At 50.8% G+C, this 12,440-nt stretch overlaps 1 protein-coding gene across 1 annotated transcript in view; it reads right to left on the minus strand.

Moving 5' to 3' along the window:
- LOC124720241 (pancreas transcription factor 1 subunit alpha) overlaps positions 1-12,440 on the minus strand; it is a 217,112-nt gene that overhangs the window by 117,677 nt on the left and 86,995 nt on the right. The window contains exon 2 of the mRNA XM_047245557.1: positions 2,516-2,650. Coding sequence (XP_047101513.1) covers positions 2,516-2,650 — 135 coding nt within the window. The remainder of the gene's footprint in view (positions 1-2,515; positions 2,651-12,440) is intronic.

Genomic DNA, 12,440 nt, shown 5'->3' on the forward strand with positions numbered 1-12,440 from the left:
TTTGATGCAGCTCTCCATACTACTCTATCCTGTGGAAGCTTCTTCATCTCCCAGTACCTACTGCAGCCTACATCCTTCTGAATCTGCTTAGTGTATTCATCTCTTGGCCTCCCTCTACGATTTTTACCCTCCACGCTGCCCTCCAATGCTAAATTTGTGATCCCTCGATGCCTCAGAACATGTCCTACCAAGCGATCCCTTCTCCTGGTCAAGTTGTGCCACAAACACCTCTTCTCCCCAATTCTATTCAATACTTCATCATTAGTTATGCGATCTACCCATCTAATTTTCAGCATTCTTCTGTAGCACCACATTTCAAAAGCTTCTATTCTCTTCTTGTCCAAAATATTTATCGTCCACGTTTCACTTCCATACATGGCTACACTCCATACAAATACTTTCAGAAACGACTTCCTGACACTTAAATCTATACTCGATGTTAACAGATTTCTCTTCTTCAGAAATGCTTTCCTTGCCATTGCCAGTCTACATTTTATATCCTCTCTTCTTCGACCATCAATTACTTTGCTCCCCAAATAGCAAAACTCCTTTACTACTTTAAGTGTCTCATTTCCTAATCTAATTCCATCAGCATCACCCGAGTTGACTACATTCCATTATCCTCGTTTTGCTTTTGTTGATGTTCATCTTATACTCCTTTCAAGACACTATCCATTCCGTTCAACTGCTGTTCTAAGTCATTTGCTGTCTCTGACAGAATTACAATGTCATCGGCGAACCTGAAAGTTTTTATTTCTTCTCCATGGGTAGAAAATCAGATGCACATAATTACCAGCATTTGTAGCATAGTGAACATAAAATCTTAAGGGGATAGCGTCTGGGCGAGATGCCTTCCTGGCGTCTAAGGATCTTAACTATTTTACAGTCCCAGATACACTAAACAGTATGTCAGCCATCCTTTCGTTTGTTCGATAGTTGGAAGGGATAATGGTGCTGCAGTCCTCTACCGTAAACGAGTTTTTGAATGCTAGGTTTAGAATTTCGGCCATCTGTTTATCATCATCAGTTACATTACCCGTACTGTCAGCGAGAGAAGGTATTGAATTATTTGTAGCGTTCATAGATTTCACGTACGGCCAACATTTTTTGGGGTTATTTATGGAATCTGCAGGTAAAATATAGCTTTCAAATTCGTTAACAGAGTCTTTCATTGTCCTTCTGACAGCTGCTTTAATTTCGCATAATTTCTGTTTGTCAGTGGGACAGTGAGTACGTTTAAAACGACTGTTGATTTCTCAGCAATTTCCTAATATGTTTGTATGGGGATTGAGTAGTGAGTTGAGTCTGGTGCAAAGGCTATGCTAGGCTGGGATAGTCTAGGCTGGGCTATAGGCTGGGCTAGTATAGGCTGGGCTAGTCTAGGCTGGGCTAGTCTAGGCTGGGCTAGTCTAGGCTGGGCTAGTCTAGGCTGCGCTAGTCTAGGCTGGGCTAGGCTAGGTTGGGCTAGTCTAGGCTGGTCTAGTCTAGGCTGGTCTAGTCTAGGCTGGTCTAGTCTAGGCTGGTCTAGTCTAGGCTGGGCTAGTCTAGGCTGGGCTAGTCTAGGCTGGGCTAGTCTAGGCTGGGCTAGTCTAGGCCGGGCTAGTCTAGGCCGGGCTAGTCTACGCCGGGCTAGTCTAGGCTGGGCTAGTCTAGGCTGGGCTAGTCTAGGCTGGGCTAGTCTAGCCTGGGCTAGTCTAGGCTGGGCTAGTCTAGGCTGGGCTAGTCTAGGCTGGGCTAGTCTAGACTGGGCTAGTCTAGGCTGGGCTAGTCTAGGCTGGGCTAGGCTAGGTTGGGCTAGGCTAGGTTGGGCTAGGCTAGGCTGGGCTAGTCTAGGCTGGGATAGTCTAGGCTGGTCTAGTCTAGGCTGGTCTAGTCTAGGCTGGGATAGTCTAGGCTGGTCTAGTCTAGGCTGGTCTACTCTAGGCTGGGCTAGTCTAGACTGGGCTAGTCTAGGCCGGGCTAGTCTAGGCCGGGCTAGTCTAGGCCGGGCTAGTCTACGCCGGGCTAGTCTAGGCTGGGCTAGTCTAGGCTGGGCTAGTCTAGCCTGGGCTAGTCTAGGCTGGGCTAGTCTAGGCTGGGCTAGTCTAGGCTGGGCTAGTCTAGGCTGGGCTAGTCTAGGCTGGGCTAGTCTAGGCTGGGCTAGTCTAGGCTGGGCTAGTCTAGGCTGGGCTAGGCTAGTCGTGACAGCTACCTGTGAGCGGGCAGCAGCAGGAATCGCGAGTGGGCGTTCTCCTGGTCGCTGTGGCAGCTGCTCGACGAGCTGTCGTCGACGTCCGCGTCTTCGGCGCCGCGCCGCTGTCCGCCCCCGCGCCTCCCCCTCCGCCTCAGAGCGTCGCACGACGCGGCCAAGGAGCCCGCCTCCCCGCCGCCCCCGCCGCCCCCCGCCACGTCATCGTCGTCCTCTTCGTCCTCCTCGTCGTCTTCGTCGTCGTCGTCGTCGTCGTCAGCGTCGTCGTCCATGTCGTCGTCGTAGAGGAAGAGGTCCGCGGTGGAAGACGTGGTCGACGAGCAGGACCCACCCGTCGACAGCGGCCCGGGGGCGGACAGCGGAGGCGGCACCGCGCCGGCGGGGGTGGCGGGGGCGGCGCCGGGCGCCAGCGGGGGCGGCGCCGCCTCGCCCAGCACGGGGAAGTGCAGCATCCGTGCCGCGCTGCAAAAAGAAACGACACAGTAGCGAATGCTGTCAGCACCTGGCCTATATACAATGAAGTAGTGTTACGCGAAACTCCCCACGCCTACCACAAGTTTTGTTATGGTTTGATGGTGACGACAAACGTACCGCCGTTTGAGGCTCGTACAGATTCCCTTATGGAGGACATAGTGATAGACATCCCTGGGATTGTGAAATAGCTGAATGGGTTGAAAATAAATAAATCGCCAGGGCCTGATGGGTTTCCAATTCGGTTTTACAGAGAGTACTCTACTGCATTGACTCCTTACTTAGCTTGCATTTATCGCGAATCTCTTGCCCAAAGTAAAGTCCCGAGCAACTGGAAAAAAGCGCAGGTGGCGCCTGTATATAAGAAGGGTAGAAGGACGGATCCTCAAAATTACAGACCAATATCCTTAACATCGGTTTGTTGCAGGATTCTCGAACATATTCTCAGTTCGAATATAAAGAATTTCCTTGAGACAGAGAAGTTGCTGTCCATGCATCAGCGCGGCTTTAGAAAGCATCGCTCCTGCGAAACGCAACTCGCCCTTTTTTCACATGATATCTTGCGAACCATGGATGAAGGGTATCAGACGGATGCCGTATTCCTTGACTTCCGGAAAGCGTTTGACTCGGTGCCCCACTGCAGACTCCTAACTCAGGTACGAGCATATGGGATTGGTTGCCAAGTATGTGAGTGGCTGGAAGACTTAAGTAATAGAACCCAGTACGTTGTCCTCGATGGTGAGTGTTCATCGGAGGTGAGGGTATCATCTGGAGTGCCCCAGGGAAGTGTGGTAGGTCCGCTGTTGTTTTCTGTCTACATAAACGATCTTTTGGATAGGGTGGATAGCAACGTGCGGCTGTTTGCTAATGATGCTGTGGTGTACGGGAAGGTGTCGTCGTTGAGTGACTGTAGGAGGATACAAGATGACTTGGACAGGATTTGTGATTGGTGTAAAGAATGGCAACTAACTCTAAATATAGATAAATGTAAATTAATGCAAATGAATAGGAAAAATAATCCCGTAATGTTTGAATACTCCATTAGTAGTGTAGCGCTTGACACAGTCACGTCGATTAAATATTTGGGCGTAACATTGCAGAGCGATATGAAGTGGGACAAGCATGTAATGGCAGTTGTGGGGAAGGCGGATAGTCGTCTTCGGTTCATTGGGAAGATGTGATTCATCTATAAAGGAGACTGCTTATAAAACACTAATACGACCTATTCTTCAGTACTGCTCGAGCGTTTGGGATCCCTATCAGGTCGGATTGAGGGAGGACATAGAAGCAATTCAGAGGCGGGCTGCTACATTTGTTACTGGTAGGTTTGATCTTGACGCGAGTGTTACGGAAATGCTTCAGGAACTCGGGTGGGAGTCTCTGGAGGAAAGGAGGCGTTCTTTTCGTGAATCGCTACTGAGAAAATTTAGAGAACCCGCATTTAAGGCTGACTGCAGTACAATTTTATTGCCGCCAACTTATATTTCGCGGAAAAACCACAAAGATAAGATAAGAGAGATTAGGGCTTGTACAGAGGTATATAGGCAGTCATTTTCCCCCCGTTCTGTTTGGGAGTGGAACATGGAGAGAAGATGTTATTTGTGGTACGAGGTACCCTCCGCCACGCACCGTATGGTGGATTGCGGAGTATGTATGTAGATGTAGATGTAGATGTTCGGTTTGTGGGGCGCTGAACTGCGCGCTCATCAGCGCCCATACAAAGGCCCAGTTCTTACTCAGTCCAAAATTTATTCCCAATCCACTGTCACCAATGGTGGGAATGATGATGTAATGTTGAGGACAACACAAACATCCAGTCTCTGTGCTTTTTTTTTACGGTGAGTGATGCTCACTAAGTAAGTTACTGTACGCGCGGTAACGTCAGATTTCGCCACGTCAGCCTGTTTGGGTCAGCATAACTCATCGTAGAGGTGACGATGGAAATAAAACAACCAGTGGAATTAAAATTCAAGGTGAAAGGATAAGTGATGCGATTCGCTGATGACATTGCTATACTGACTGAAACCAAAGAAGAATTACTTGATCTGCTGAATAAAATGAATAGTGTACAGAATATGGATTGAGAGTAAACCGGAGAAAGGCGGAAGTAATGAGAAGTAGCAGAAATGAGAACTGCGAGAAACTTAACAACAGGATTGATAGTCACGAAGAAGATGAAGTTATAGGAATTCCGCTACATAGGCCACAAAATAACCAATGATGGACGGAGCAAGGAGGACATCAAAAGCAGACTAGCAATGGCAAACAGAGCATTCCTGACCAAGAGAAGGCTACTAGTTCCAAACATGGGCATTAATTTGAGGAAGAAATTTCTGAGGATCTGCGTTTGGAGCACAGCATTGTAAGGTGGTGGACTGTGGGAAAACCAGAACAGAAGAGAATCCAGGCTTATGAGATGTCATGTTACACACGAATGTTGAAAATTAGGTACTGTAATGAAAGAGGGGTTTTTGCACAGGGACAGAGAGGAAAGGAATATATGGGAAACACTGATAAGGAAAAGGGATGCCCCACCCCTCTCCCCCCCCCCTCCAGTACACCTCTTGCAATATGCCGATGACACTGCATTCCTCGCCCTCGCTCCTACCCTCCAACGGTCCCAACGCCTTCTCCAGAATCACCTTGACCTTTTTGCCACATGGTGTAACCAGTGGCTCCTGAATGTCAATCCTTCCAAGACCCAGACAATCATCGTAGGTCGTACCACTCGCTCCTTCCAGCTCCTTGATATCTCCCTTACCATCTGTGCTCGTTCTGTCTGCCTCGCCCCCATTCTCACCTACCTTGGCCTCACCATTGACCGTCACCTCACCTGGATCTCTCATCTCCACTGTATCCAATCCGAAGCCCACAACTGCCTCCGACTCCTCAAACCCCTCTCTGGCCGGACATGGGGGTTGCACACCTCTACCATCCTCCACACCTACAAATCCTTAATCCGTCCCATCCTCTGTTATGCCAGTCCCACCTGGATATCTGCCCCCCCACCCCTAAATTCTATAAGTCCCTCCAGATCTTCGAGCATCATGCACTCTGCCTCGCCTTCAAAAATGGTTCAAATGGCTCTGAGCACTATGGGACTCAACTTCTGAGGTCATTATTCCCCTAGAACTTAGAACTAGTTAAACCTAACTAACCTAAGGACATCACAAACATCCATGCCCGAGGCAGGATTCGAACCTGCGACCGTAGCAGTCTTGCGGTTTCAGACTGCAGCGCCTTCCGTATATGCCTCCCGTCTCCCACGCGGATCCTCTACGACCTCATTCCTTTCCCCATGTGCTCCTATTCCTCAAACATATCCGCATACTCTACACCTCCCGCCTTGATCCCCCTCAACCCCTGGTTGCTCCTCTCCTCTCCCATCCCCGCCCCCTGCCACGCCTTCACTGTTGTGTCCCCCTAACCCTCCATCTCTACACCCTCCATCTCCTTTCCCAAGGTGGCTTCCATCAACTCCCCCATCCTGGATGATGCCCTCTCTCCTTCCATTTATCCTTCCTATCAACTTTGATCCTCACCCCCCCTCCTTTCCTCTGTCCTTCCTGGGCTCCCTCTCCCCCCTACCCTGTCTCTGCCCCCCTTCTCTCCACCAAGTCATTTCCCTCCTCTACTTTTCCCATTCCCTCTCACGTCTGCCCTGCCCCCCCCTTATGGATCCTCTCCCTCCTTTGGTTCCCCCCTTCCGTTTTTCTTCTCCTCATCTGTCCAGGTCCCCCCCCCCCCCACCACATCTGCCATCTGCTAGGGTGTGTCATCTTTATCTTTGTGCCGACATTTTCGTGCAGTGTTTACAGTGAGTGTTCAGTGTTGTGTGTCTTTGCAGAAGTGTTGCGACCGGACATCATGCTGTCACTGGGTGTGATTTTTTTAATCTCTTGCGAACAGAAACCAGACTGTCTCCATGTTTTTTAATTGTCTGGCTACTATGTTACTTGCCTAATTCCTGTGTATTTTACTAGCATTGCCAACCCTTTGCTTTACGTTTTAACTTTCCACAACTTTCCGCCATTTTACAATCTAAGTCACCGTTTTAACGCCTGCTTTTATTGTTTCTTCTCTCCTTCTTACATTTTAAAAAGTCTGTAGGCTGCAGAGCAGCGTAATAAGCTGCTGCCAGCCCGCCCCATTCGGGGGGAATCGAAATTCAGTAAAGGAAAAAAAAAGAAAAAAAAGGAGAAGGGACAGGATGATAGGACATCTGTTAAGACATAAGGGAATGACTTCCATGGTACTAGAGGGAGCTGTAGCAGGGAAAACTGTAGAGGTATACAGAGGTTGGAATACGTCAAGCAGATAATTGAGGATGTAGGTTCGAAGTGCTACTTTGAGGTGAAGAGGCTGGCACAGGAGAGGAATTTGTGGTGGGTCGCATCAAACCAGTCAGAAGACTGATGACTCAAAAAAAAAAAAAAGAAGAAGTAGAAGAAAGATGGTCATGATATGGGCACTGGAGAAGGAAAGGAACTCCGTTTACGATGAAATGAACACCCTTAGCTGCTTACAGGCGTTGACATACGTGAACGCGGACAGATGAAAATGTGTGCCCCGACTGGGACACGAACCCGGGATCTCCTGCTTACATGGCAGACGCTCTATCCAACTTATTTTTTATTTTATTTTTTTTATTATTCATTTTGTTCGATACTGCTAGTTGCGTTTGGTCGGGGCGGACGTCACAAGACATCCGTTCAAGTTGATCGTTAATTCCTTGACTCAGTTTCTTTATTACAGAGAGCAGGCAGCCCTCTGACCGAACACGCTGAGCTACCGTGCCGGCTATTCATCTGAGTCACCGAGGACACAGAGGATAGTGCAACTGCAGTTATTTATCTCTGGCACACCTCCCGCAAAACCCACATTCTCCACGTATTGTCCCGCACCACATTCGTAGTGCCCCCGTCCATTTTACTCATTACTCGCGGCGCGTTGCCGATTCCCGTAAGAGTTCGGGCACTGTCTGTGCATTCGCACAGAAGGAAAAGATGGTCAAGTGGCAGGTGAGCCTTAACTATATATATACTGTTCTTTCGGACATGTCCGAAAGAACAGATACCATCTTAGTATATATATAAGGAACACCGTACCACAAGAACGTCTTAGCAAACATGCACCCACCATGTACTGCCATCCGTGGTCATCACACACCATATTAAGAACCATGACCCACTTTTTGCAATGTCCAGCGGACGACCATGAATAGCGGTGACTTCAGTTCAATTATTGTCTGTGAATTAAAGTGTCATTTCTGTTCGTCTCATAGCATACTTATTTCAGTTAACTACAGTACTATACTGTAGCACATCTTTCAGTCTATGGTCCAAGTTTCAAAGAGCTGTCTATGAAGGACATTCAGTTACTAATTGAACACATTCTTTTTCTCGGCCAATTTAGGATGAAAACATTCCGGAATTTGTTGTGGGACACCGTGGAATATCCCGTTTTAGCACCTGCAGTTTCGTAACTCCCGATAGGTGGCAGCACTATATGTAACCTTCAAAATGGTATCTCTAAAGGAGTTGCAGCTGTCCTTTGGCAGAACACCAGAGCATCGCAAATAGGGGCATACAGAATGTCTATGGAGGCGTGGCAGTGAACAAAAGCACGCTGAGTCGTTGGGCGAGGCGTCTGTCAAAATCGCAGCAAGGTAGCGCAAACCAGTCCGATCTCCCGCGGCAGTGAACAAAGGCATGTTGAGTCGTTGGGCAAGGCATCTGTCAGCAGCGCAGCAAGGTAGCGCAAACCTGTCCGATCTCCCGCGGCAGTGAACAAAAGCACGTTGAGTCGTTGGGCGAGGTGTCTGTCAGCATCGCAGCAAGGTAGCACTAACCTGTCCGATCTCCCGCGGCAGTGAACAAAGGCATGTTGAGTCGTTGGGCGAGGCATCTGTCAGCAGCGCAGCAAGGTAGCGCAAACCTGTCAGATCACCCGCGGCAGTGAACAAAAGCACGTTGAGTCGTTGGGCGAGGTGTCTGTCACCATCGCAGCAAGGTAGCGCTAACCTGTCCGATCTCCCACAGCAGTGAACAAAGGCATGTTGAGTCGTTGGGCGAGGCATCTGTCAGCAGCGCAGCAAGGTAGCGCAAACGTGTCCGATCTCCCGCAGCAGTGAACAAAAGCACGTTGAGTCGTTGGGCGAGGTGTCTGTCAGCATCGCAGCAAGGTAGCGCTAACCTGTCCGATCTCCCGCCGCAGTGAACAAAGGCATGTTGAGTCGTTGGGCGAGGCATCTGTCAGCAGCGCAGCAAGGTAGCGCAAACCTGTCCGATCTCCCGCGGCAGTGAACAAAAGCACGTTGAGTCGTTGGGCGAGGTGTCTGTCAGCATCGCAGCAAGGTAGCGGTAACCTGTCCGATCTCCCGCGGCAGTGAACAAAGGCATGTTGAGTCGTTGGGCGAGGCATCTGACAGCAGCGCAGCAAGGTAGCGCAAACCTGTCCGATCTCCCGCGGCAGTGAACAAAAGCACGTTGAGTCGTTGGGCGAGGTGTCTGTCAGCATCGCAGCAAGGTAGCGCTAACCTGTCCGATCTCCCGCGGCAGTGACCAAAGGCAAGTTGAGTCGTTGGGCGAGGCATCTGTCAGCAGCGCAGCAAGGTAGCGCAAACCTGTCTGATCTCCCGCGGCAGTGAACAAAGGCATGTTGGGTCGTTGGGCGAGGCATCTGTCAGCAGCGCCGCAAGGTAGCGCAAACCTGTCCGATCTCCCGCGGCAGTGAACAAAAGCACGTTGAGTCGTTGGGCGAGGTGTCTGTCAGCTTCGCAGCAAGGTAGAGCTAACCTGTCCGATCTCCCGCGGCAGTGAACAAATGCATGTTGAGTCGTTGGGCGAGACATCTGTCAGCAGCGCAGCAAGGTAGCGCAAACCTGTCCGATCTCCCGCGGCAGTGAACAAAAGCACGTTGAGTCGTTGGGCGAGGTGTCTGTCAGCATCGCAGCAAGGTAGCGCAAACCTGTCCGATTCCCGCGGCAGTGAACAAAGGCATGTTGAGTCGTTGGGCGAGGCGTCTGTCAGCAGCGCAGCAAGGTTCCGCAAACCTGTCCGATCTCCCGCGGCAGTGAACAAAAGCACGTTGAGTCGTTGGGCGAGGTGTCTGTCAGCATCGCAGCAAGGTAGCGCTAACCTGTCCGATCTCCCGCGGCAGTGAACAAAGGCATGTTGAGTCGTTGGGCGAGGCATCTGTCAGCAGCGCTGCAAGGTAGCGCAAACCTGTCCGATCTCCCGCGGCAGTGAACAAAAGCACGTTGAGTCATTGGGCGAGGTGTCTGTCAGCATCGCAGCAAGGTAGCGCAAACCTGTCCGATCTCCCGCGGCAGTGAACAAAAGCACGTTGAGTCGTTGGGCGAGGTGTCTGTCAGCATCGCAGCAAGGTAGCGCTAACCTGTCCGATCTCAGGCGGCAGTGAACAAAGGCATGTTGAGTCGTTGGGCGAGGCATCTGTCAGCAGCGCAGCAAGGTAGCGCAAACCGGTCCGATCTCCCGCGGCAGTGAACAGAAGCACGTTGAGTCGTTGGGCGAGGTGTCTGTCAGCAGCGCAGCAAGGTAGCGCAAACCTGTCCGATCCCCCGCGGCAGTGAACAAAAGCACGTTGAGTCGTTGGGCGAGGTGTCTGTCAGCATCGCAGCAAGGTAGCGCTAACCTGTCCGATCTCCCGCGGCAGTGAACAAAGGTATGTTGAGTCGTTGGGCGAGGCATCTGACAGCAGCGCAGCAAGGTAGCGCAAACCTGTCCGATCTCCCGCGGCAGTGAACAAAAGCACGTTGAGTCGTTGGGCGAGGTGTCTGTCAGCATCGCAGCAAGGTAGCACAGACCTGTCCGATCTCCCGCGGCAGTGAACAAAAGCAGGTTGAGTCGTTGGGCGAGGTGTGTGTCAGCATCGCACCAAGGTAGCGCTAACCTGTCCGATCTCCCGCGGCAGTGAACAAAGGCATGTTGAGTCGTTGGGCGAGGCATCTGTCAGCAGCGCAGCAAGGTACCGCTAACCTGTCCGATCTCCCGCGGCAGTGAACAAAAGCACGTTGAGTCGTTGGGCGAGGTGTCTGTCAGCATCGCAGCAAGGTAGCGCTAACCTGTCCGATCTCCCGCGGCAGTGAACAAAAGCACGTTGAGTCGTTGGGCGAGGTGTCTGTCAGCATCGCAGCAAGGTAGCGCTAACCTGTCCGATGTCCCGCGGCAGTGAACAAAGGCATGTTGAGTCGTTGGGCGAGGCATCTGTCAGCAGCGCAGCAAGGTAGCGCAAACCTGTCCGATCTCCCGCGGCAGTGAACAAAAGCACGTTGAGTCGTTGGGCGAGGCGTCTGTCAGCAGCGCAGCAAGGTAGCGCAAATCTGTCCGATCTCCCGCTTACTGGCCCGCTGCACACAGCTGTGACTGCTGCAACGTTGGAAATTGCGGACACTCTAGTTCGAGGTGATTGACGGATCACAAACACTTCACTGCTGCGTGACAACGCAAGAACTCACACACGTTGTGCACCAGAGAGAAGCTCATAAAACATCATTGGACTGTTTGTTTTTCCCCATACACCCCGCAGCCCCAACTTCCATGTGTTGGTTCAAATGGCACTGAGCACTATGGGCCTTAACTTCTGAGGTCATCAGTCCCATAGAACTTAGAACTGCTTAAACCTAACTAACCTAAGGACATCACACAGACATCCATGCCCGAGGCAGGATTCGAACCTGCGGCCGTAGCGGTCTCGCGGTTCCAGACTGTAGCGCCTAGAACCGCTCGGCCACTTCGGCTGGCTCCATGTGTTGGCTTGAAAGAAAGATGCGCCGACGGCAAGAAGTACGTGGATGACGGGATGCAGCAAGCCGATGACTTCGACGTCTATCAATTGAGAGGTACTATGCAGGCACACAGACCCTGCCAGTAAGGTGGCGTAAGGCCATCACATTGAATGGAGACTGTGTTGAAAAATAGGGTTTTGTAGCCAAAGGAGTGAGCAATAATGTGGGGTATTGTAATCCTGAATAAAATAATCCTTGTTTTAAAGAAAATTGTGTTGCGTTACTTATTGAACACCCCTTGTAGATCTACATCTACAACAGTTCTGTTTTTCTTTTTTTTGTTATTATTATTACTATGGGACTTTAACATCTGAGGTCATCAGTCCCCTAGAACTTAGAACTATGTAAACCTAACTAACCTTAGGACATCACACACATCCATGCCCGAGGCAGGATTCGAACCTGCGACCGTAGCAGCAGCGCGGTTCCAGACTGAAGCCCCTAGAACCGCTCGGCCACAGCGGCCGGCTACAACAGTTCTCCACCGAGCGAGGTGGGCCAGTGGTTAGCACACTGGACTCGCATTCGGAAGGACGACGGTTCAATCCCGCGTACGGCCATCCTGATTTAGGTTTTCCGTGATTTCCCTAAATCGCTCCAGGCAAATGCCGGGATGGTTCCCCTGAAAGGGCACGGCCGACTTCCTTCCCCGTCTTTCCCTTCTCCGACGAGACCGATGACCTCGCTGGTTTGTCTCTTTCCCCAAACAACCCTACCAACAGTTCTCCAAAAAAACCTCCCGATGGTGTATGGTGGAGGGTACTTTGGTACCATTAACTGGTGCCCCCACCCCTACTCCACTCGCGAATGGCGCTTGGGAACACTGTTTGTCGGTAAGTCTCTGTATTAGCTCGAGTTTCTTTAAATTTCTCGTCCTGGTCGTTTCGCGAGATGTATGTGGGTGGAAGTAATGTGCTGTCCGTTTCTTTCCTGAATGTACTCTCTGAAAATTTCAACAGTAAACCTCTCTGA

The sequence above is a fragment of the Schistocerca piceifrons genome, chromosome 11 (assembly GCF_021461385.2).
Source record: "Schistocerca piceifrons isolate TAMUIC-IGC-003096 chromosome 11, iqSchPice1.1, whole genome shotgun sequence".
In the NCBI taxonomy this organism is placed as follows: Eukaryota; Metazoa; Arthropoda; class Insecta; order Orthoptera; family Acrididae; genus Schistocerca; species Schistocerca piceifrons.